Raw genomic sequence first — 22231 nt, forward strand, 5'->3', positions numbered from 1 at the left:
CTGATCTGGCTGTATAGGCCCACCCTAGGTGTAGACCCGTATCTTCCCCTGGACCTTCTGTACTGGTGACCCTGGACAGTTTTACAAGCTTGGGCTTTTTTTGTATTGTCATACTTTTGTAGTTGGCAAAAGCACTTTTACTCCTCTTCATCTTCCCATGGGAGAGAAAACTGGTCACAAAACCACACTGCCAAGCAGATTCTGGCTGCAGTTAAGTTGTGTGACCATTAGCAGTGCTGAGCAGCTATCCCGGTAAACGCCTCAGCAAAATACAGTGATGGCCTTTCTTACCTACTCCTGTCTCTTTTTCTCCTGTTTTTGAAATGTTTCTGAGAAACTGGAGTACCAGCAAACAAGAACAAAAGTTGTATCTGGAATTACTTAGGCAGGTCAGAGAGGCCTGGAAAAGGTGAGAACTTTGATCTCAGACGTTATGGTTGCTTAGATGTTCTCTGGAGTAAGTAATGTGGAATGAGCAAGGAAAAGGTACATGTTTTAGGCATGAGTACAGGGCTGTTTACTTACATGGTTTGCTGAGCAGCCAACAAGGTCTAAGGTTATTTTGGACTCGGCATGAGTAAGTGATCCAGGTATGACAAATGAGGTAATGCATTCCAGGCTCATTAAAACCTCTTGGCTACACCACTGATTTTGACAAAGTGCCAACATAGCTTGACCTCAGCTGTGTGAAGGCCACTGTTTTTTTTAACACCCTCCCTATAACAACACATCTCTAACATCAAAGCATGTGCATCTAGAGAACGGTGTTATGAGAACAAGTGAACTCAATGGACTTCCAATGATAATCAGACTCCCTAAAAATACACATAGATATAGTTCCATTGTGACTGACCTGCCAGGTTACCCCAAAACCACGGTCGTTGTCACTTGACTTGTTTGTGCACCCCGGGGTGTCTGTGCACACATAACACTTCGCATTCTCAGGATGGACACGGCTCAGGTAAGGCTGGCTTGATAACAGGGAAGATGATATCTCCACCTATCTTTTCTGCTTCCTGGGGATGCAGGTATTAAAAAAGCCTAATGGATTTACTGTCTTCTGGTGGTGCTCTGCACTCTTCCACCATATGTGGTGGAAGATATGTGGCTGATGTGGGCATCTCCCATGGATCTCATTCTGCCCGGAACTTGGCATCTCCGTGTTTAGCCCAGAGCTGGGAGTTGAACTTGTCAGGGAGCCTTGGAAATGCTCCCGTTTCCCCCGTCCTGCTGAGCAGGCAGGATGTCTAAAGGCTGGGGAGCTGGAGGCCATCGTGGCAGAAGAGCAGAGGCCACAACACTGCAGAGCTTTGGAGTGGGGCAGCACTGGAGCTGTCTCCCTGCACTCACTTTCTGGTTCTGGTGCTCAGCAGGCAGCTCTCAAGAACAAGCTTTGGGCTTCCAGATCGCTGGGTCAGCATCTTCCTGGGATAAATTTAGGTCAGCACAGGTTTGCCAGTCTACATCTACAGGTAATTTAATTCTCTGTGCTGTGCATAACACGGGGCTTGCATTTAACCTATCAGGTGTGTCAGTTTGTAAGAAAAACATGTGGGATGTGGCTGGTGTTTTGGTACTGCAGAGTTTAATCACCGTTTGGGGAGGAGGAGGCAAGGAACTACTACAGTTATATTACATCAGGTACAAAACTTTTTTCTTTTAAAGGCAGGCGTATGTGTGAGGGTGAGGATTTGGCACAGAGGAGAAGGTGGCAGCTTACAGACCTCAGCTTTCCTTTCACTCCTGTCCTGTGAAGAGCAGGGCTGTGTGCTCTTACTTTTGCTCACATGTGGGCAGAAAAGGAGATTCTACTCAGTCTCAGCGGGCATTTGGAAGGAGCTCAGCACAGCTGTAGCCCGAAAAAGTTGTTTCCCTTACTCTTGGCTTTTTCTATCTGGCTATTAGTCCTCCTCATCCTCTCGTTCCAGGAAGCCCATGTGTAGGGGAAGAAACAATACAATACAGGTAGGAGGGTTTGACTGCCTCCTCCTGCAGCTTACCTGGGTACCTGAGAGGCTCGCTCCACATGCATGTGGCTGGATGTCACCCAGGCAGGCACGGGAGGAGAGCGATTTGAACCCAGAGCCTCCAGCCATGCAGTGAAGAGGAGCTGGCTGGCGTCACAGCTCCAGCATCATCCCCTTCTCTCCCTCTCCACTGGCACAGCCATAAGCTCTTCCCTCTTCTCTCTTTGCCTGCCCAGCCTCTGCATCCCGCTCAGTCACAAGTTAACCTGACTGCAGGCAGTGGTTTGTGTGACCTGTGGTGGCTACCTGTGTACAGACAACATCCAAGGACCCTATCAGACAAGGAAGAGGAAGCAACATTCCTGTCTCTGGGCAGGGCCCTTTAAATAATTTTCTTTTCCCTGGGAATTCACAGCTGAGATGGCAATAGGACGTATTCCAGAATGGGAAGAGTTGTTAAGATACGGTTGTCATCGTGGCTTGTGTAACTGTTGATACTGGTGACATACACGTTTCACACACTTTCGCTTAATCAGAAGCACAAGACTTTTACTGAGCAGTGGTTAGCTGAAAAACAAAGTCCACACCGCAAGCATCCTAGTTAATAATCACCCCTTTTGTTCTTTACTGTTAGAAACACTTGCGGTTGGATTAGGTCTTCATTCACCTTGCATTCTTGCTTGATTCCGTGTAAAAACCCACTGCACGGCCCCAGCTCCCTCTGCAAGAAGCAGGCAGTGCTGCAGGTGCTGGTGGTGGTTTCATTGTGGGGCCAGCCGGCTGGTGGGCTCCGAGGAGCAGGCTTAAGTGGCACCAGCCTGATCCACTGCGCAGGGAGACGAAGCAGCGTGCTGATACGAAACTGGCGGCAGGGGACAGCTGAAGCAGTCCCTCAGCTCCTCAGCAGGTGAAGAGATGTTGTAAGGAAGATAATTTCCTGTGCGTTGCCGTTTGCTGAGTGAACCTGCCGTTTGGGTTGACTGGCAACCTGGGAAGAAGGTCCTCGAGTCAGCAAGGATCCTTGGAGTCATGCACTATGTAGAGGCATAAACACTTACCAGCAGCACAAGGGTTCTGGTGGACGTTTCAGTAACCCAGTTTTCCCCTCTTTGAGAAACATCAGGAAGCACAAAGAAAGGAAAAAAGACACAAATTGGCAAAAGTGACCGTCAAACGTCCAGGAAGAGCAGGCTGTTACTTGCACTGGTAGTGTATCATCCCTCTCGTGTGCCTGTTCAAGGCACTTTGCCTGAAGAGGTGGCAAATAAATGCAAATGTTTTTCTGCACTTATTTATTCAATTTTTTTTACTTTAATTCACTTTGCTTTAATTCTCACCTTCTGGGAACAGACAAGTTACCAGTTCTCACTGGCACAAATGCTTTCAGGAAATGAATTTGAAAGCCATATGCGCGAACATGTAAAGAAATTGAATTGTTTCAGATATTCTCAGGTATTGATGCCATAAGTCCCTCTCCAAACAGAAAGCAGAAAAAAAAACAAAGGATATTCCCTTTACTATCCAGTCCGTATTCAGCATCCAACGTTATCAGGAAAGCTGACTGAGATTAAGCCACAACATGTTCACAAAATTGCTTTAAAATAATTATGAGTAAGAAATTCAAGAAATCTGCAGTGTGCTCATGAATATGTCATAAATGAAACAAAAAAAAAAAAAGAAAAAACAACCATGTGCCTTGTTGTAAATTATTTGTTCAGTCCCTGTCATATTTTCTTGCTCAAGAGAACAAAATGGATCTAACTGAAATATAAATAATCTTCGAATAATGCATTTATTTATAATGATTTAGGGAGCAAATGTTAATGGAATTGTTTCAAGTGCGACTGGAGCTATTTCAAAGGTTTTCTTTTATAGAACAGATATTAGAGGCAAGGGTCTTCTCTTTTGGTATTATCTCCAGTGGCTGCTTTTTCGTTAATTGTGCGCGCGGTGCTGCAGGCGCTCCCTGCCGCAGCACCTCGGCAACTGGGGCAGCGCAAAACCCCGCCGTGGTCATGGTCTCGTGCCAGGTCTGCCGTCGAGGGCTCCAACGCAAACAGTGTTTGTATGCAAGCTCGATATACCTGGAATTCAGTGACAAATGCCTTTTTGCTTTTAAGGCTTTTAGCAAAACATTAGGAGTGCTTTATAGTGCGATACAAAGTACAGTGCCAAAACTCAGGATAACAAGTATGTTTGGAAAACATTGAGCCTTGAACTACTTGCTTTGCTTTAAAAATAAATAAATAAATAAAAATAAAGAAGAATAATTCACATCCAAGCATATTTGGTCCATGTTGAACCCCTCTCCCACTGCCAGTTGGGCCATGTCAGGGACCAATTCGAAGGCTGGGCGACGTTTCCACGTGTGCGCCGGGGCGCAGCACATGGAGGAACCACTGCCATTATTTGAGTGCCCTTCCAAGCAAGGTACGAGTGCTGGGACCAGCCATCAGCAAGGCCTCACAGCTCACGTGTGGGCCGTGTGCGAGCAGCCAGCCCCAGCACGGTGTCAGTGGTGGGGACAGTGACCTGGGCCCCGAGCCCTCGGTGCCTGCCCCAGCCCCCAGAGGCGCTCACCCGCTGGTGGTGGCTGGTGTCAGTGACACTCATGGCACACCGAGGCTCCCCACAGTGTGGGGTGCAGTCGCATGCTGGAGCATTCACGAGTACAGATAGGAATCAGGCAGATGTTTGTCGGCTGGAATGGGTAATAATTTCTTTATCTCTTTGTTTGATTTTGCATGCTAGCCTCACATGACAATTTCAAAATTGCTTTCTGCAGTACTTTTCAATAAGCAGAATGAGCTTGGCTGGAGATAGATGGAGATATTTCTGTAGGGAGATAAACATATTTTTATACATACACAAATAGGGACTCGCAGACATACACGTACGTATATTTACTCTGTGTCAGTGCTAGGGGAAGAAAGGGTGAGTCTTCTGGACTTTTTGGTTTTAAACCCAAGACTTCTATTTTTGTCAGAGCAGACCACATATGACACTGTTATTCAAACTAGAAAATCAAATTAGCACCCTTTATTGTGTTGGCAAACTAATTAAAATGTAAAATGTCCTGAAACCACTGGCTTACTGTGTGACAAATGTAAGATTAGAAACAATTAGAAGGCACTCAAGAGGTTTGTGGTGTTTAGATTTCTGACATTGTTCTAATCATCCCTTTAAGTAATGAAAACAATGGTTACCTAGAAATTAAAGGTTTAAAGGAAATTATCTTCTTCAGTACAGTCATTAGTTAATGATTGTTTATCACTTTAAATGTTGCCATAGTAGTCGGAGGCTGATTTTGAAATCTGAAAGCAGGCAGGACACTTAATAATGAAGAAACATCTGCTTCATCTCTTATTTCTATATGTGGTCATGATTTCTATTGTAATATCGTGATTGAAAGATGAATCTGATATTTTTTTATGATGATCCATATCCCATTCGTAGTGTGGCTCAGCATGGCCAGGATTTAGTCACTGTTATTTCAGAGCTGTTTTATCTTAAAAATTGGACAAAACTGAAAGTGATTCATGTTAATTTATACGTGTGGTATGTAACCCTTATGAAACAATCAATCACTTATTTCAGTACTTGTCAACTTCTAGAGCTAGTTGTTACGTTTTTTGATCCATTTCAGGACTCAGGGGTAATTTAAAAAAAAAAAAAGAAAAACTTTTTTAGAAGAACTTTGACAAGAGTGACAGGGTATATAAACATTTCTTGGAGCTGTAAGGAATTTCAATATTTCAGAACATTTCCAAAAACAGATGTTTCCCAAAGTTGGAAATAGTAGTTAGTCCTCTTAGTTGAAGATTGAAAATAATAAATGCAGCAGGCTGATTAATGCAAAGTTACCTATTAATATTCTATTTTCTTCTTTTTTGTACCATGGAGAAATATTCGTGCTCTCTCTCCCAGTCCTTCAGAGACCAGTGTTTGACTTTGTATTAATTAGTTACGTGAAAGTAGAATAGATTAGCCTTGGGGAATATGATATAGAAACGTATAGTGTGTCAAGATGTAACCCATGGAGGACGGGAATCTCGTAATAAGCATTTACTGTAGACAGATGTGTACGTTTCTGTGACTGATTGTAGTGGAATTATTTATTATGCTTTCAGCTGTTAAGAATCCAGTATAAGACAATGTACTCAAATTGTTCTCCATTAATTTTCAGCGCCAAATCTTAAAGGCAGACCACGCAAAAAGAAGCCTTGCCCACAAAGAAGAGATTCATTAAATGGCATTAAGGATTCCAACAATAATTCTGAAAGCAAAGCTGTTGCCAAGGTAAATCACTTAATAATATTCTTTTCAGTACATTCTCCTTTTTTAGATACAGCCTTGCCTTTGTTTCCCAGAACGCTGTTTTGAATTTAGAATGTAACTTATTTTCTTGGGGAGATAAATGTAATTTTTTTTCAACAGTTTTATTCTTCACGTTAAATCATGTCTGTGTTCAAAGTTACCAGTAACTATAATCGCCTAACAACCTAATGCTATCAGTGTGTTGGTAACTGGTAGTGCTTAAGCTTTTTTGGCACCACTGTTAGTTTTCACATTCTGTGACACACAAACATAGTTTGTGACAGTATCTTCAAATTAAAAATAAACCAGGGAGCAGCTCACCCTGTTACAATGCACTTCTAAATATAAGTTTGAAGATAAACAGAGTATGAAACAAGAGCTGCTTAAATAATGGTTTCTAAGAAGCACATACAAATGAGATTACCCTGATGTTACGATCTTGACTTAAAAAAAAAAAGGGGGGGGGGGCAGTACAAACGTTTAACAAAAGAAAAAAAAAAAAGACTGTTTCTTTAATACTTGGTGCTGAGCTGCGTATTCATTCCAAGGTTCAGTGTACGGAGCCTTCTGTATTTACTGCAGTGCTTAGCCTATACTGCTGGTAAAAATTGGATCGTTGGTTTGTGTTTATAGGCTTATCTCTTAGGTATTTGGGGGTTTGTGTCTTTTCCTTAAAGCTACTTAAAAAAATGAGCTTCTATAGTGTAATTTACATCCTATTTTCTCAGTTGTTTGTGTGGTTTTAAATAAGAATTTGATTTTCTCTTAAAAAAAAAAGTAGCGCAAATGTCTTCTTTCAAGATGATTTAATTTGAAACTGTAAGATGCAAAGATGGAAAATTACTTAGAGCAGTACTTGTAGATTTTTATCTATGACAGAACTTTGTCACTGTGATACTTTCTAGCCCTTGCTAAACGTGTTTGCATAGACTGAATGTTTAGGCCAACTCCTCCTAAGTCCATTGTTTCACTAAATTAGATGGATGTGTATCTGGAAAATGCTTCCATTGTTGTGACCATCTCCTAAGGAAATACAGTGAATCTATAGATCCATTTACGTTCGTATTGTTACAGGCAGTGAATGTCCTGGGAGATTAGGAGGTTAAAGAGGTCAAGTGGAAGTGTTCTGCTCTGGGTTTCTCATAGGAAGGCAAATTAAATTCCACCTCCTCCTCCTCCCTAGGAGTTCAGTTAAAATTGTGCCTTCTGTTGATGACGATAAAAGAGGCTGAAGTTCATGATGAAGCTCTGCCCTGAAGTCACTGTTTCTCTTCTCTTTGTGCCCTATTGTGCTCGGCTGGAGGCTGTACTATCGTATTAGACAGGCGTGGTAAAAGGCGATGGAGCCTGGTGTGTTGAGTTGCGGGGTCCTGCCAGATGCTATAGAGTTTGCCTGAATGTTTTTGCTCAGTGGAGGAATGTGCAAAATCTGCGGTGTGAAAATGTCTCAATTTGCCTCAATTCCCCTGCCCCCCAGCCATTTCTAATGTTAAAATATTACTAGGAAAATGCAGCATGGGCTGTGTTGCCAAAGCACCCTGGCCTGTGGCATGAGCAGTTCTGCCTCTTTAGCACCCGACGTATAGGTATTAGGTAATTAAAACCAACAGTCGCACTTCATACCAAATTGTTTATCCTCTCTGTTTATATTTGGGCTCACCCTACTAGTCAAATGGGAGGATATTTCAGATAAGAAGTAATTCTGCCTATTTATCTAGTCATACTGTGCTCATCATTGTGCAGATATTAATAGCATTAATTATCTTGGCCAGCTTAATTTCATTATAAATAATAGACGTGCTCGTGATATAATGTCCTTGCATGTAGTCACACCGACTTCTCTGTGGCTCTTTGCATCAATCTGTGTCTCAGAGCCACAGATACACTTTAATAAGAGGGGGGCAGTGAATCAGAGACCCTCCAAAGCAGATTTATTGCACTTTATGGAGACCCTGCCAACAGGTTTCAGGGGGAGTGTGTTTGGCTGGGGGGAGAGGAGACCCACCTACAGGCTCCTCATTTTGGGGAATAGCTGGGGTGTTAGGTCATCAGCTTAGGCTTCGTGTTGGGCTTCACCACCAGTTTTTCTCCTCTGTCCTTGCTCTACCTCTGACGAATGCTGGCAATAGGTTCATGAAAAGCAAGAGCTGAGAACTGCTAGATTAAATGGGACAAATCCACTTGTGTCAGACACTGAAATGTTTTGGCAATGGTCTTGGCCGTGTTCCTGCTCCAGCTAAAATCCCTTTCAACCAGAAGTTGTGCTGCTTTGATCCTCAGCTCGTGGCACCCAGTGTCTGACAGCAGCCTAATTTCTGGGGTGGTGGGGAGAAGGCCGTGATGGAGACGCGGTGGCTGTAGGGTTTGGGCAGGGGAATGGCAGAAGTGGCATTCTGAAGACTGCGGTTTTGAGCCTGTCAAGACCAACACAAACCACATGGTTATAATGACTTGCTGCATTTGTGTGCTCAGCTGCCAATGACTAGAAAGCTTTGTACATTCTTACAATTTAGTTTTCGTTAGGCATGTTTACCTTGAGCCACGAGCAGATCGTTTCGTGGGCTTTTACTGTTACTTGATGCAGAAGAGCCTTTGGTTCGGTAGGAGGAGTCCTGAGCCGGGTCCAACACGTGTGGCTTGTTAGAGCAGAGCCGTAGCGGGACAGACAGTGCGGTCCTGGCCCTGCGGCTGCTGCCAGGGGAAGTGGCTCGTGCGTGTACCACTTCTTGCTTTCGGTCTCGTTGCTGGTTGCTGTCTCCTTTTTTTTTACCTCCCGGGAGAGATCCCTCCCAGGCTGGGCCATCAGCCCAGGCAGGATCAGCTCTGCTGGCGAGGCCGATGTCAAACTCTTCTCTCCGGCATTCCCAGGAGCCTGGAGCCTTTCACACCTCACATGTCAGCACCGCTGGACAGGCTTCTGTGGCTTGTAAGCTCCAGCAAAACCCTCGCTGTACCTGCAAACTCTTCTCACTTCATGCGCCCGAAGAGCGTTCCCATTCAAGGCGTGTAAAAGAGCACTGCAAGGCTTTCCACAACTGGCTGATAGGACCGTTTCGAAGAGCTGAAAGGATTAACTTGTTAAACATGGAGATTGTCCCCAAATGAATCTACTCATTACATCTCCTAGTGTAAATGCTAAAGTAAATCTCTCACTTCATTTATTTGGCAAGATCTGGGAAATTAGTTTAAAAGTTGCCAGGATTTGCTTTTTCTGTGGCCACAGGTGGCCTGGCACGCTCTCAGACCTGAAGATTTATTCTGAGAGCCTCAGACATTATCTGATTGAAACTCTAAAATACAGCTCTGTAGTGGTCTGCTGCGTGTGTGACCTCTGGCAGGAGAAAACAAGCACACGGACGTAGCCGGGATGCTCACCGGGCGTTTGACCACGGATCATGCCCTCCTGGTGGAACAAGCAGAAAGATGTGCTCAGATGTTCCCAAAGCTCGTCTCAGCACACAGCCAGCCTCTCCACGCTGCAGCTCTGTGCCTGTTGGGGCATTAGCCCTCAGTTTCATTTTGGATGTGTTACTCACACCGAAGCTACAGCGCAAGAGCTCTATCTCCAGTGGAAATTGAGCTCTCCCTTTCTAACGGAGTCGTTTCTGCTTTCTGAGAAGACCAGAGAAGAGAGCAGAGCCAAGCAAAACTCTGTGTTTGGGGCCTTCGTCCAGGTCTTTGCCTTCTAGGAAGACTGGAAACTGTGCTTTGAGAGAGAAGGTCGGTCTCTGTTCCCTGGTGCAAATCTGGCGCAGCTCTCACTGACTTCAGTGCATTTGTGCTGGCTTTACACTGGTGTTATCCAGAATGGCATTTGGCCCTTTGGGTTGTCATTAATCACTGGGCACGGCGTTCATTCATGTCTCCTGTCGCATGCAGGGGAAGTTCCAGAAACGAGGCTTGTGCCTCGAACATTTGTGGATGAAGCATTGCAGCCTTCATCAAAGCTTCATTGAACCTGACACTACTTGGAGGCCTTTCTTTGCATTTTGGCACCTTTGAGATCCACAGGCGCTTTGACCTCTCTTCTCTGTACGCTGTAGAGAAGGACATTATGTGTAACACGGGGATTTCTCACTCCCAGTGGCTTTTTTTATACATTACTTTCTTTGTTTCCTTTTGTCTCCTTAGGAGTAACATCCCTTACCATTAGTTTGCTTTCAGAGAAGTGAGCTTTGATTTGATTTAGCATTCGTGCCCAGGCTGCCTTTGCGAGCATAGTTGAATTGCCCAGTTCAAAAAAAAAGGAAAAAAAGAAAACACTCAAAAGGTGGAGATAGATAAATAGACAGATTGGCCCTGCCAAGCCAGTGGGCTTCAAAATTAAAAAATTGTTCCCAGGTCCACTGAATTTATTCCAAATTTTACCTTGCAACACATTTGCAGCTCAAATTAAAAATCCTGTATTTAATGAAATTATGGGTTTATACTGGGAGTGCTAACCCAGTCTTTGGTAATGCACTGAAAATTATGACAATATAATCCAAACTTTACAAGTGGAAGCTGTTAAGCAATTTTGCAAGGAGCCAAAGTAAAAAAGTCAAGGGATTACAGTTCTGAACTGAAAAGTGGAGTGAGGAAATCCAAAGTTCATTTACTAGGAAAAAATTCCTATTAACTTCATTGGGTTTTGGATGAAACCCAGGATCTTTACAGAAGTTCAATCAGCGAGCGTATCTATTACCGAAAGGCAAAGCGTGGTGTCTTGTGCCATAGGAAGACAATATCTCTTTGTAACGTGCAAGCAGAGAATATTGAGCAATACAGGAAGCGTTCTTCGGGAGTAAGTGACCAAGAAAAACCCTGCAGGAAGTCCATTTTCCAGTCCCTGCTGCATTTCCTGGGAGGAACAAGCCCGTACCCTGCGGTGTCCAACGGGGAGTTTTTAAGCAGCATCAAGTATCTTGGAAAATTGTGGCCACATCTCCCCTCCAGCATTGCCTTGTCCAATGTCTGTGGAAAACTATGGAGACAGCTAACCCTAAAGCAGTGCGCTTTGCAAAATTAACACCTTGGGGAAGTATAAAAGAAAAGATTTTGCTTTCCCTGAGCCTGAACACAGGGTAGCTTTGTCGAGATAAGCATAACGAAGACTTTCCAGTGGTGTGTTTGGTGTTTGTTTACAGCATTTACATAATGCTCTTCATAGCACTTACCTAAAAAAAAGTCAAGTACCCACAAAGCAACTGGTATAGAAGTGGGGAGGACGAAGGAGTTGGTGGTTGACTTGGCCAAGAGCCCCTGTCTTCCTGTTGAGCAAGATACACTGCTGTCCTCCCGGGATGCCAGGTACTGCCCTTATGGTCTCCCTGCTCGCTCCCAGAGCCCCAAGGACACCTCTGGGTTTGGGTGTGGAGCTGCCAGAAGGCTCCTCACAGCGCTTGCAAGCACCGAAGGGAAAGTGCAAATCCACAACGCAGCCTGTAACCATCTCCACTACCTGCCAGTAGATGACTTCCAGGATTTCACTGGAAACGGATCGATCCCATCCTGGACGTGGAGTGCTTGTAAACATCAGTTTGCAAGGTTCTGCTCTTTTGTTTTCGATACACACAAATTATGGGAGTGCTCAAACTGTAACTCACTCGATTCAATGAGAGGATTATCTCCAGGAGGACTGCAGGATTAAGCCAGTCTCGCTGGATGTTTGTTCCCGTGTTTGAATACTGATGAGAAGTAAAGTGGTTCCAATTTGTTGGCTTCCTGACTGGCACACGTCAGCCAGCCGGGGAGGCCAGTGGGAGACGCAGAGCTTTGGGACTCACATGCGTTGGGGCTGCTGGTGCCTACCAGGAAAGGCTCCTGTTACCAGCCTCTTCCGTCTGCTAAATACCTAGGGCTGTGCTTAACTTTAAGCAGATGCTCAGACCCACTAGGCTTTGGTCTGTGCTACGGCAGAACCTCCACTCGTGTGTGCTGAGGGGTCTGCCTGGGTAAGGCTTGCCAAGGTCTGCATCTATTTTGGTGGGCCAAGGGAAAGAAAAATGTGTCTTTTCCAAGCTGGCTGCTGAGCATTCCTGGAAGGGGCTGAGCACCCTCAGCTCCAAGGGTTGTCTCCGAGAGTTGACAATGCTCAGTGTCAGTCCTGGAACGAAGGTTATTATTAGACTTGCTAATAGCAAGTGTATGTGAGAGATGGGAGCTGTCTGTGACATAGCAATGTATAGTCATAAAAATGCAGATCTGGAGAGCATTACCAATGGGTTATAATGATTTAAAGATGTGGCTATTTAAAAATGTTGTGACTAAGATTCAGAACAAGACATTTAGCTCTATAAATAGCTTCCTTTGTTTCCCCTCAAACACAGTTGCATGGTTTGGCCTTCATTTTTTCAACAATCCATTCTGCTAGGAGAGGGTATTTATTCATTAAGTGAAAATTAAAGGTTACCCAGATCTGATATTACATCTTTTTTTTTTCTTTTTTTTTTTTTTTTTGTTTTTTGTTTTTCCCAGGTAAAATGTGAGGCTAAGTCAGCTTTGCCCAAACCCAAGAGTAACAACAGCAACTGTAAAAAAGGCTCAAGTGAGGATAAATCAAAGATTGCCGTAGGTGAAGAATGCAGAGCTGATGAGCAGGCTTTCCTTGTGGCACTTTATAAATATATGAAAGAAAGGAAAACACCAATTGAACGAATACCTTATTTAGGTTTTAAGCAGAGTAAGTATCCTTTTTCTCAATTTCTTGTTGACATTTTAGAACGGTTTGGCTTCTCTGGAGAAAGCATTTGCACACGGAGCCTATTTTAAATCCTTACGGATGGGGGGACCATGTTTATATCTACACATTTTCCAGTCCAGGCATTTTGCTGTCTTATGCCCAGATTTGCATCTCTTCCTTCTGGGGTAGTTGCTGCTGGATATTTATAGGTTTAAATCCGCTGATTATGACTAGAAATAGGCATGTTGAAAACTCTGTAGTTTTCTGTTTTGTAAATCTGCAGCGTCTGTAATGCCTTTCTTCTGAGTTAATAATATGACGTATGTTTATTGTGCCCAGATGTTCTTTATGAAAGGACAAATATTAAAGGAAGACATTTAAAGGTGGTCAAGAAAGGCACAAAAGGGATCAGATTTTTAAGCCCAAAAATGTGTTTATAGTTAATAAATTACTGACTTTGGAGAATATAAAACCAGACTGTATCTGTTTAATACAGAATACAATGTTTAAAATTGCTTTGGCATGTACAGTTTGTAGTGCCACAATCTGTAAAGCAATTGTAGGTGGAGAAGATACAGTTGTAACTAAATTTCACATAAATATTGCAGTGCAATGTAGATCTTTCAGTTTCCAACAAAAGCTGTAAATGGGGGTATTTTTTCTTCTTATCTATAGGCCGAATGATACTTTATTTCCTTAAAGGGAGGACTCCATGGATTGAAATATTATTTACTCTAATTTATCTCCCAGATTAAAACCATGTGTTATTTTGATGAAGAATGTCAAACCTGTATGTTTTACATAACAATTTACATACCTAATAGCAATTGGCACTGATTGCAACAGGCCTCCAGCAGCCATTATAAACTTATATAACTCCGAATGATTACAGTGTTTGTCTGAAAACTGGCTGCTTGAAATGGAAGTAAAATTAATGTACTATGAACGGCTTCGTTGCATTATGCATTGATTCAGATTAAATCAAGGCCTAGGCAAAGCTCTTGATAGCTTTGAAGCAGTACAAGGTTCAATGAGGCTTTCAGAACGTTCTGTGTTGAGGAAAGAATTCACCTTCCCCCCCCCATCTTATTTTGCACTCCCTCAAGCATGGGGATAGGGAGGCTTGAAAGACGAGCTCAAGTCTTATTTCTAAAATTCCCCATCTGAGGTAGGGCTCTCTGCTAACGTTTAGATGAAATTTACTGAAAGTTGCCTGTCATTCATTAGAAATTAGGGGCCAGATCCAGCAAATACTTAAATGCCAAGAGTAAGTATGCTGAGAAGAGCAGAAATGTTTGCAGGACAGGGCTCTGTATTTGTCCAGCGAGACCTGTGCAAACACTGCCAATATAAATAGGTTAGTGGGAAGAAGCAGTATGTACACTGCAAACGAGCGTGCTCCCCGTGGAGGAAGAGATCCTGTCTGCTGTGCTGTGCAGCGTACTGCTGAGTCTGGCCTGCAGTGCTTGCAGTATGTCTGTTGGGAGTCACTGCTTGTTGGCGGAACAGTGTGTAGATTTTTCATAAAGCTGAGGCATCACATTTTCTTCTCTCAGATAAAATAAAATAAAAAATAAAAACCAGCGTGAAAAGCACGTGAGAGGGGAGGAATTATGCAGGAAGCAACAAGCATCTTCCAACATGCCTTTTGAAGGAGTTGCCTCTCTTCCTTCCACCCCACAGCCATGGGCATGGCACGACCACCCATACCATAATTATTATGGCAATTTGCATTTGGGCTCCCCCAGGTTCATTTCCACATGATCCGTTAGAAAACAGCTTATTGATTCTGGAGGCCATTATCTGAGCTGCAGTAAATATTGGATATTGTTGTTTAATCAATAGGCTTTCTCTGGGAGCCGGTGTGTGGCTCATGCTTGCTTGCTAATGAAATCAGTATTAAACAAATAATTAAAAGCAACATTCTTCCCAATGAGTAATTTTTATTATCAAAGTTATGGAAACATGCTATAGTCTCATTATACTGTGCTTCTTATCAGCAAAGTCAAATGAGCCCATTACCTTTGTCTCAGTGTGTTTTTCCAGTCCTGTTAAGGAATCTAAGTGTGTTCTCTTATATGTAATTAAAAAAATATACATAGTATGGGCTAATATTTACTTTTCAGATTATGTAAATATCTCTTTGGAAAATGTTTTACAGGAGCTTTTTCAGGGGCTGTGAGCTTTCTTTTTTTTTCTGCTTTTTTAAAAAGAACTGTTTAATTTACATTTCTTTGAAATATGTTGGTTAATGCAATGCTTATCTAAATACTTATTGTCCCTCTAACAGTTAACCTTTGGACTATGTTTCAAGCTGCTCAAAAACTGGGAGGATATGAAACAGTAAGTGTTTAAGTAACTTAAATGAAATAATTGTGCAATCTGACTTTTCCCTGTTAGAAAAAAAAAAAAAAAAAAAGTTAAAGCAAACAATCATTTGCTGCATTTTAGGCTAGCTGTACACATTGTGGGTTTATTGGACCGTTTTTGGAAACAGTCCCAATTAGTTCCAGGTTTGGCAAAATTGTAAACTTGTCGTAAAAGCTACAAGTGGAAAACATATGTAACTCTTCCCTGTCAAGGAAATTAGTTGGGTCTGTAATTTTTTCCCATGTTGAGAAAGGGCTATTATTGTACAACAAGCCAAGATTGCATAAAAGAAATTTCACTTGGCAACATCCCTGACATCTGTTCATGTCTAATATGGGAAATGTATTAAAGGCTTTCAAAAGTAATCAGCATTGTCCATTAAGGAATAGTATGCTGCAGTATCTTCTCTTATTCCAAGTGTAAAAGATCTTTATTAGACAAGGGTCAGTACCACATAAACAGGAAGTTATCAAAGTAATTCAGAAAAGTCTCTGACACTTTTTATCAGCTAACCATATCTGACAAGAGCAGTTTATTTTTAGCTCACAGGAAAATTTGAAGGCCATGGATTTTACAGCATGTATTTTGAACCAATAAAATATTAGAGCAACAAACTTAGATTAAAATCTTGAAATGAGAAGAAAGAGCTGCATTAATATGGCACATAGAGATGACATCTGTAATAAAAACCAATTGACATAGGAAGATGTCGTCATTGGAAATATTTTCTTTGCACACAATGATCAGATTAAGTTGTTCAGTTCCTGCCGCAGTTGGATGAAAGAAATTATTTTTGCTTTGTTTACGAAGTAATCTGGGACATATCTGTGCTGTAGAGAACTGACAAGAAGAAATGCACTATCAAGAGACTGAAAGTTACTTGAACCAAAATACAAAACTCACCGTTTTCCTTCCATACAATAAAGCATATTGTTCTACAAATTAACAGCCCGGGTTTATTAGCATGGGTGTGGTTGGGATTTTGTGAAACATGGAATCTGACGTTCTCAACAAAAATCTATGCTTGATTTGGCTTCTGTTATTTCTATATCTTTCATTAATCAGCACATACCATGCTTATGTACAGGAGTGTGCGTAGGTGTGCTCAGGGGTATATATGCATGATTGCTAGCATAGCTATATTGTTACAGAAACTGTGAGCCAACAATAATTGCTGTGAGTGGCAAAGTACAGCGAAAACGAGGGCTAAATCTTGATCTTGATCCAGGGCACAAAGAGAAGGCCAGGAAGAAAGCAGAGAGGAGAGCGAGGTGTTCAGAGTGCTCAGGGAGGCAGCAATGTTCTAGACCTACTTGAAGGGACTGAGGCTAGGAGCAGGGGTGCCGAAATGGTGGCTTGCTGGCTAGAACTGAGCTTTAGTGCCAGAATGAGAGAAAGCAGGAGGATTTAGAGGCGGTGAAGAAGGTGAACCCCTGTGCCTGGAGGAGCAGGAATAGGAGGGTGACTTTGTGAACAAGAGGCCGGAGAGCCAGGACTACCAAGAGCAGCAGACACTGAGAGGCAACGTGAGGATCAGAGGGAAAGGAGCACACACGTGAGAGTGTCATACAGAGTAGCATCAGTCCTTCCTTGTGTCAGAGCTCCTGTCCTTTTCTCAGCGACAGATGTTCCTTGTTGGTTAGGGACGCTTGCCTCGTTCAATGAAAATGGCAATAATAGTTCAAGCTGCCTGACATACCTGGGAGCCCACCTTTGATTTGGGAATGTCTATGGCTGAAGCGATGGGCCTGATCCTGTTTTTCGGATGTGAGTGGCTTCTGTGCTCTCTCCACAGAAGACCTGAAGTAGGGAGGAGCATGTTGATGTGATTTGGGTTGTACATGGAGCGAACGTGAGGCTGCCTGACCTCATCCTCTGCTTTGAGCAGCCTCATCCTCAGTATAGATCTGCCTTTGCCTCATATTCCCTGAATGTTAAACCAATAGCTGTTGCAATACTTTGACCTGTGCACACCCAGTTTTTTAAATTATTTTATAACCAGGTTATATCCGTTAAGTTTGCCTAACTGTGTTTGTCTGTACATATTTTATTATGGTGAACATTGGTGAGAGGCTTTTGTGTTTGATTTGGGTTTCATTTTTCAGCAAGGCACAAGGTGACTGAGACGACGTGGACCTCAGTCTTAATTCCAGAATCTCAGAGAGGTCTGCTTCGTCCTGTATTGAAATTTCAAGTGAGCGCTGTAATTCAGCAGTGATTAAATCGCACCATTCACACACCCAGTTGTGACTGTGACTCACACGCACTCTTGTTGATGAAAAGTCATGTGCAGAGCAAAGGCTTTCCCCAATTTCAGGGTGGCAGGAGCCTACCCTCATCAGCACACATTCGTCTGTATGGACCCTGTCATCAAGCTTGGATGAGCCATTAATCGTTATAAGGGCTTCATCATCTTTAACTTGTTTTTAAATTTCCCTCTTCTAGTTTATGCATTGAGATAGAAGCTGGCCTTTTCTCTTTGAAGTGTTGTGAAGAAAATAATACTTATATTTAATATGAATATTTAATATTCGGCTTCAGCGTGTGACAGCCATGTTCTGAACAGGCAGCAGATTAAAGATTGGTTAAAGAATTTAGAGTGGTCAGGGGACAATTATTTTATAGGCAAGTGTAGAAACTCCCCCAGTTAAGGCAGTTGCAATCTTTACATCCTTGTGTTTGACAAAACAATACTTTTCAGCCCCTGCCCCTGCCAACAATACATTTCAATTTCAGCCCCTGCCCTGTCCACCTTGTACATGTACAGAAGCCTTTATAGGACTTTAAAAATGAGAAACAAGCAAAGATTATGTACAGTGTTTTTCAGCTTCTGCTCAAATTCACAGAACAGTGCCTGTCCTCTGAGTCCAGTCCTATTTAAGGATCTAAATGTGAATGAAAACTGTCGGGGACTGGATTTGAAGGGCAGAGAACAACTTTCTTAACCATCTGTCTGTCTTTCCTTAATTGTCACGTACCAGGTACTGGAATGCATCCAGTGAGGTTTGGCAGAGCCTATTACCTGTACAGAACAGGATATTTAGTAGTGTCAAGTCATCATTGTGTGTCATGTTTTTATTTAAGGACTCTCCAGTTATGCTGCTTGTGAGAGTCATTTCTCATCTCTTATCTGTTTGATTACTAATTCTTAGTTGTTATCCATAACTGTGTAATGCCACACTCCCATGTAGTTCTTGTTGGATGCAATACAGTCTTAAAAATAGGAACCCATACAAATTGGTCTAACTCCTTAACAGATGAAGCTGCCTATTTTGAATTGGTGGGATCACATTTCTCTTAAACGAAGATAGATGAAATAAGCATCTTTACTGCTAGTAATAGGAGAGTGCATTGGAAAGCACTCTGTATAGCAGACCTTCACAGTATGAATGATTTAAAATGTCCCCAAATCCTTGGATGAAATGTCACATTCCAGGGGGCTCAGCTGCAGTGACATTTAACAACCGTGGCCTGGAATTTTGTCAGTCACCTTAAGTCAAGTGAGTAAAAGATGCAGATGTTCACAGATGGGAAACTTCCAGGAATTATTTAAGAGCTGTCTTTGGCAAATCATGAAGTGGCATCTCTCCCTCTGAGCCAACACAGGAGGAATGCCTTGGCATCATTGTAGAAGACTGTGTGGTGCTGTATGGACTCTACCTGCAGATGTCTTACAAAGATAAAGGGTAAAAAGAAAAACAGGTGGGGCTTAACCTTCACCGTGCAGCGGCTTAAGTTTCGCTGAAGGTCAGTAGGATCCCATTTAGCTGCTGCCTCCTGGAAGCAACAATAAAGTGCTTTGGTTTTTAGAAATTAATGATTGACGCATACAAAAGTTCTGTGTCTGGGCAGGCCTGCGGGAGCTGGGATCTCCGTGGAATGCAAAGCTACCTGTGTTTGTTTCATACAGAGCTAGTAGCCAGAGCTCTGTTCTGAAGAGCCTTATGTACATCACATACCATGACCAGAAAATCCCCCATTAGATTTACAGCAGGAAACAAGCAAGAAGCCTTTTCATGAGGAAGAGAGCTGGGAGCTGGGCTTGGCAGTGCAGAAGACCTTAAATTTCTCAAAGCAGAAGATGCCATTAAAAGCATTTGTATAAACAGTCCTCTACTTTAATAGATAACATCATTGTTTTTATTTGGTTGCTTTTGAGTACCCGTTACTGCCTAATACTATGCTTATAGGAACGAGATCAGAATCTGCTGTCAGGTCGCTGGGCAGAGCAGTCTCTCATTTAACTCCAAATTCTCCGGATAGGAAAATGCGGCACGGAGATTTTCAAAGCTCCTGGCTCCCAGTGGGCCCAGGTCTAGGACTGTGGACCTGCAGTCTGGAGCAAATTGTGGGAGAGGTCTGCAAACCCGAAGACCACTTTAAATCTAAAGCCAGCATCAGAATGGAAAGCTGTCAGAGATGAGACTGGCCTGTGCAATTGTCTTGATTAATTGGTGAGCCTGCACCTGTAGAAGTGTGCCAGGCACATGAGGGATGGTGGGTGTAGAGAAAAACAAATTGGAGAGTTAAAGCAGCTAAGGAGCTTTGTCCTCTGCATGTTGTCTACTACAGAAGGCCAACTGAAGTCAGGAAACTGAAGCTGAATTTACCAAAAGTGTGAAGTGAAAGTGCTTAGGAAGTACTTGTTACAGCTTTTGCAGCGTCTTAGCTGTCTTACTCCGCTGTAGCTCTATGCCCTTGAAAAAAAAATGACACCTCTGAATGTTTACAGGAAATTCCCTGCTCAGCCAGCTAAAACATTTGAACATTTTTGCACCTTCTGTTACCTGCCGTTCTGCTTCTCACGGGCCCCAGCTGTGGGCATGTTACTTACCAGGGTCACACCTGAGCCCATCCCGAGTGGAAGACCCCTGTGCACCAAGCACAAAGCAGCCAAGGCAGGTGTCTTGGTACAAACAATAACCATAAGCAAAGCATTGCCAAGCGGTGCCCTTTCCTGGCCCCTCGAGAAGTCCATGGTCACTGAAGGTGGCTGGGAGTGACTTCAGTGAGGACAGAAAGCAGTCCTTAATTTGGATGTTGCCAGCATGAGCATCCAGCTTAACAGTGCTGCCCTACGTGACAATTGGGAGGTTTCCACAGTGCAGCGTTTTGCTCAGATTGTTTAAGGCTGTAATTTATCACTTACGTTAGTCCTTTGAAGTTTATTAAGCATAAAACCTAAACTTTCCAGAGCAGGGGAAAACTCAACCCTAGGCTTTGTTAGAATAACAATTGTTTCAGGGAATGTCAACTTGAAACGTGGGAGGGCACAACTGCTAATTGCCAGGGAGTTCTGATCCACTGCAGAGGTAGAATTGGATAAAGCTGGGCAAATATTTATGTAAATAGTGTTATTCCAAACAGCCTAGAGGAGATAGACACCAAAAAAGGTCCAGTGATTTCAGAGGGATTCCCCTTTCACCTTAAAGATGGGTGTGTTTAGTGTTGTTCCAGCTTGAGCGTTGACTCTGGGTTCAGCTCACAGTTGATGGGAGTTGGGCTCTGAGGTTACCACGCTCCTGTTGAAAATGTCTGCTGTGCTTCTTAGTACCATGGGTGCGTTTAAAAAGGGGGCTCGCAGTAGTCCTCTTGTGGACGAATCCTTTGCTTGAATTTATATCTTCTGCACAGCATCACTGTACCCAGCCACAGGCGAGTCCTGGACAAAGCTTTGCCAGCCAGCCAGGCTGTGCTTACCAGGGGTCAGAGCACAGCCCCAGCTTGGCTTTGAGCATCTTTGTTCCTTTAGCTTGCGAGGCTGCCAGATTGCATTTAATAGAAAGCCCCTTGCAACAGTCCACAGAGGATCCGTGATTTTGAGGAACTAGGATGAGGTGAGGGCTTCCTGGCTATGTCTTGTCCCTCTGCCTGTCCCAAGGAGCCGTGACAAAGGTGTGGGAGGCAGGACCAGAGCTAGCTTTCCATCCAGGCATTCCTCCGCAGCAGGGGGCTTGGTCCAATGCTTTTTTGACCTTTCAGGTTGCAGAAAGAGCACCCGTTCATATTCCCAGGAGGCAGTGTTCCTTATGGCTCATTAGGACTCCAGTTCTTCCACCCCTGTAGGAAAAGCAACAGACCAAAGTGTGGGTAGCCTGGGGAAGAGGCAGCGTAAGAACTTAAGGGAGAGAACTGAGACTTCAAGTGAGCCTTTTCCTCAGATGAGTGTTTAGCTTTTATTTAATTAATTTGTGGAGAGTTTAGCCTTGAATCGCAGTCTTTCTCTTGCACCCATGTTCTTTGGGTTTGTTACAGAAGACAGAAAATGAAACAGTTGAATACAGTCAGCCCATTTTGCCTTGAATGAGCTTTAAGATAAAATACTCCCTTTCTTCCAACTATTTAGAAGTCCAAAAAAAGGTACTAGTAGTGAGTTGGAGGAGGTGCTGATGTTTTCTGAGGAAATCTGTGCAAACAACGAGCTTGGAATTGTAACGTTATCAAGTGTTAAGTCTCCAGCCATCCTTTTGGCTTCAGAGAATGATTTCTGCAAAGCAAGGATGTTCCTTTTTTATAGAGCAAAACAGGAACACCTCTTGCCCAGTACTGTTTAATGACGGTAGCTATCTCCCCTTGTTTAGATTAAAATTACAGGCCTCAGATTGCAAGTTGTAATATTTGTTTTCTTCTGATTGCTGCCTTTAGCTCCTCAGTAAACGCCATTGACTGCTCTGTGGGTAACTCCAAAGAAGCCTCCGGGGCTGAATATATTAAAATCCACAGCATTCCACAGAAAATTACAAAATTCTCCCCAAATTGCCCCCACAATTTTCCACTGGCCTTCTTTATGAGCTGCAGGCAAAGGAGGGTGATCTGTTGTGCTTGTCCTATTCCTGTTTTTCTTCCTGTTTTAAATATAGCGGAATATATAAAATAATGAAGTGGTATTCAGAAACAATTCTTTTGCCAGGTCTTC

The 22231-nt window shown here is 43.1% G+C and overlaps 1 protein-coding gene across 2 annotated transcripts in view; it reads left to right on the forward strand.

Moving 5' to 3' along the window:
- ARID5B (AT-rich interaction domain 5B) overlaps window positions 1-22231 on the forward strand; it is a gene marked incomplete at both ends in the record, with an annotated part of 105986 nt that overhangs the window by 65442 nt on the left and 18313 nt on the right. For both annotated transcript variants that reach the window (XM_084290518.1, XM_084290517.1), the window contains 3 exons: window positions 6154-6266; window positions 12741-12945; window positions 15236-15288. In XM_084290518.1, the coding sequence (XP_084146644.1) occupies window positions 6154-6266; window positions 12741-12945; window positions 15236-15288 (371 nt within the window). The remainder of the gene's footprint in view (window positions 1-6153; window positions 6267-12740; window positions 12946-15235; window positions 15289-22231) is intronic.

This window comes from Netta rufina (assembly GCF_964035555.1).
Source record: "Netta rufina genome assembly, chromosome: 7".
Taxonomy (NCBI): Eukaryota; Metazoa; Chordata; class Aves; order Anseriformes; family Anatidae; genus Netta; species Netta rufina.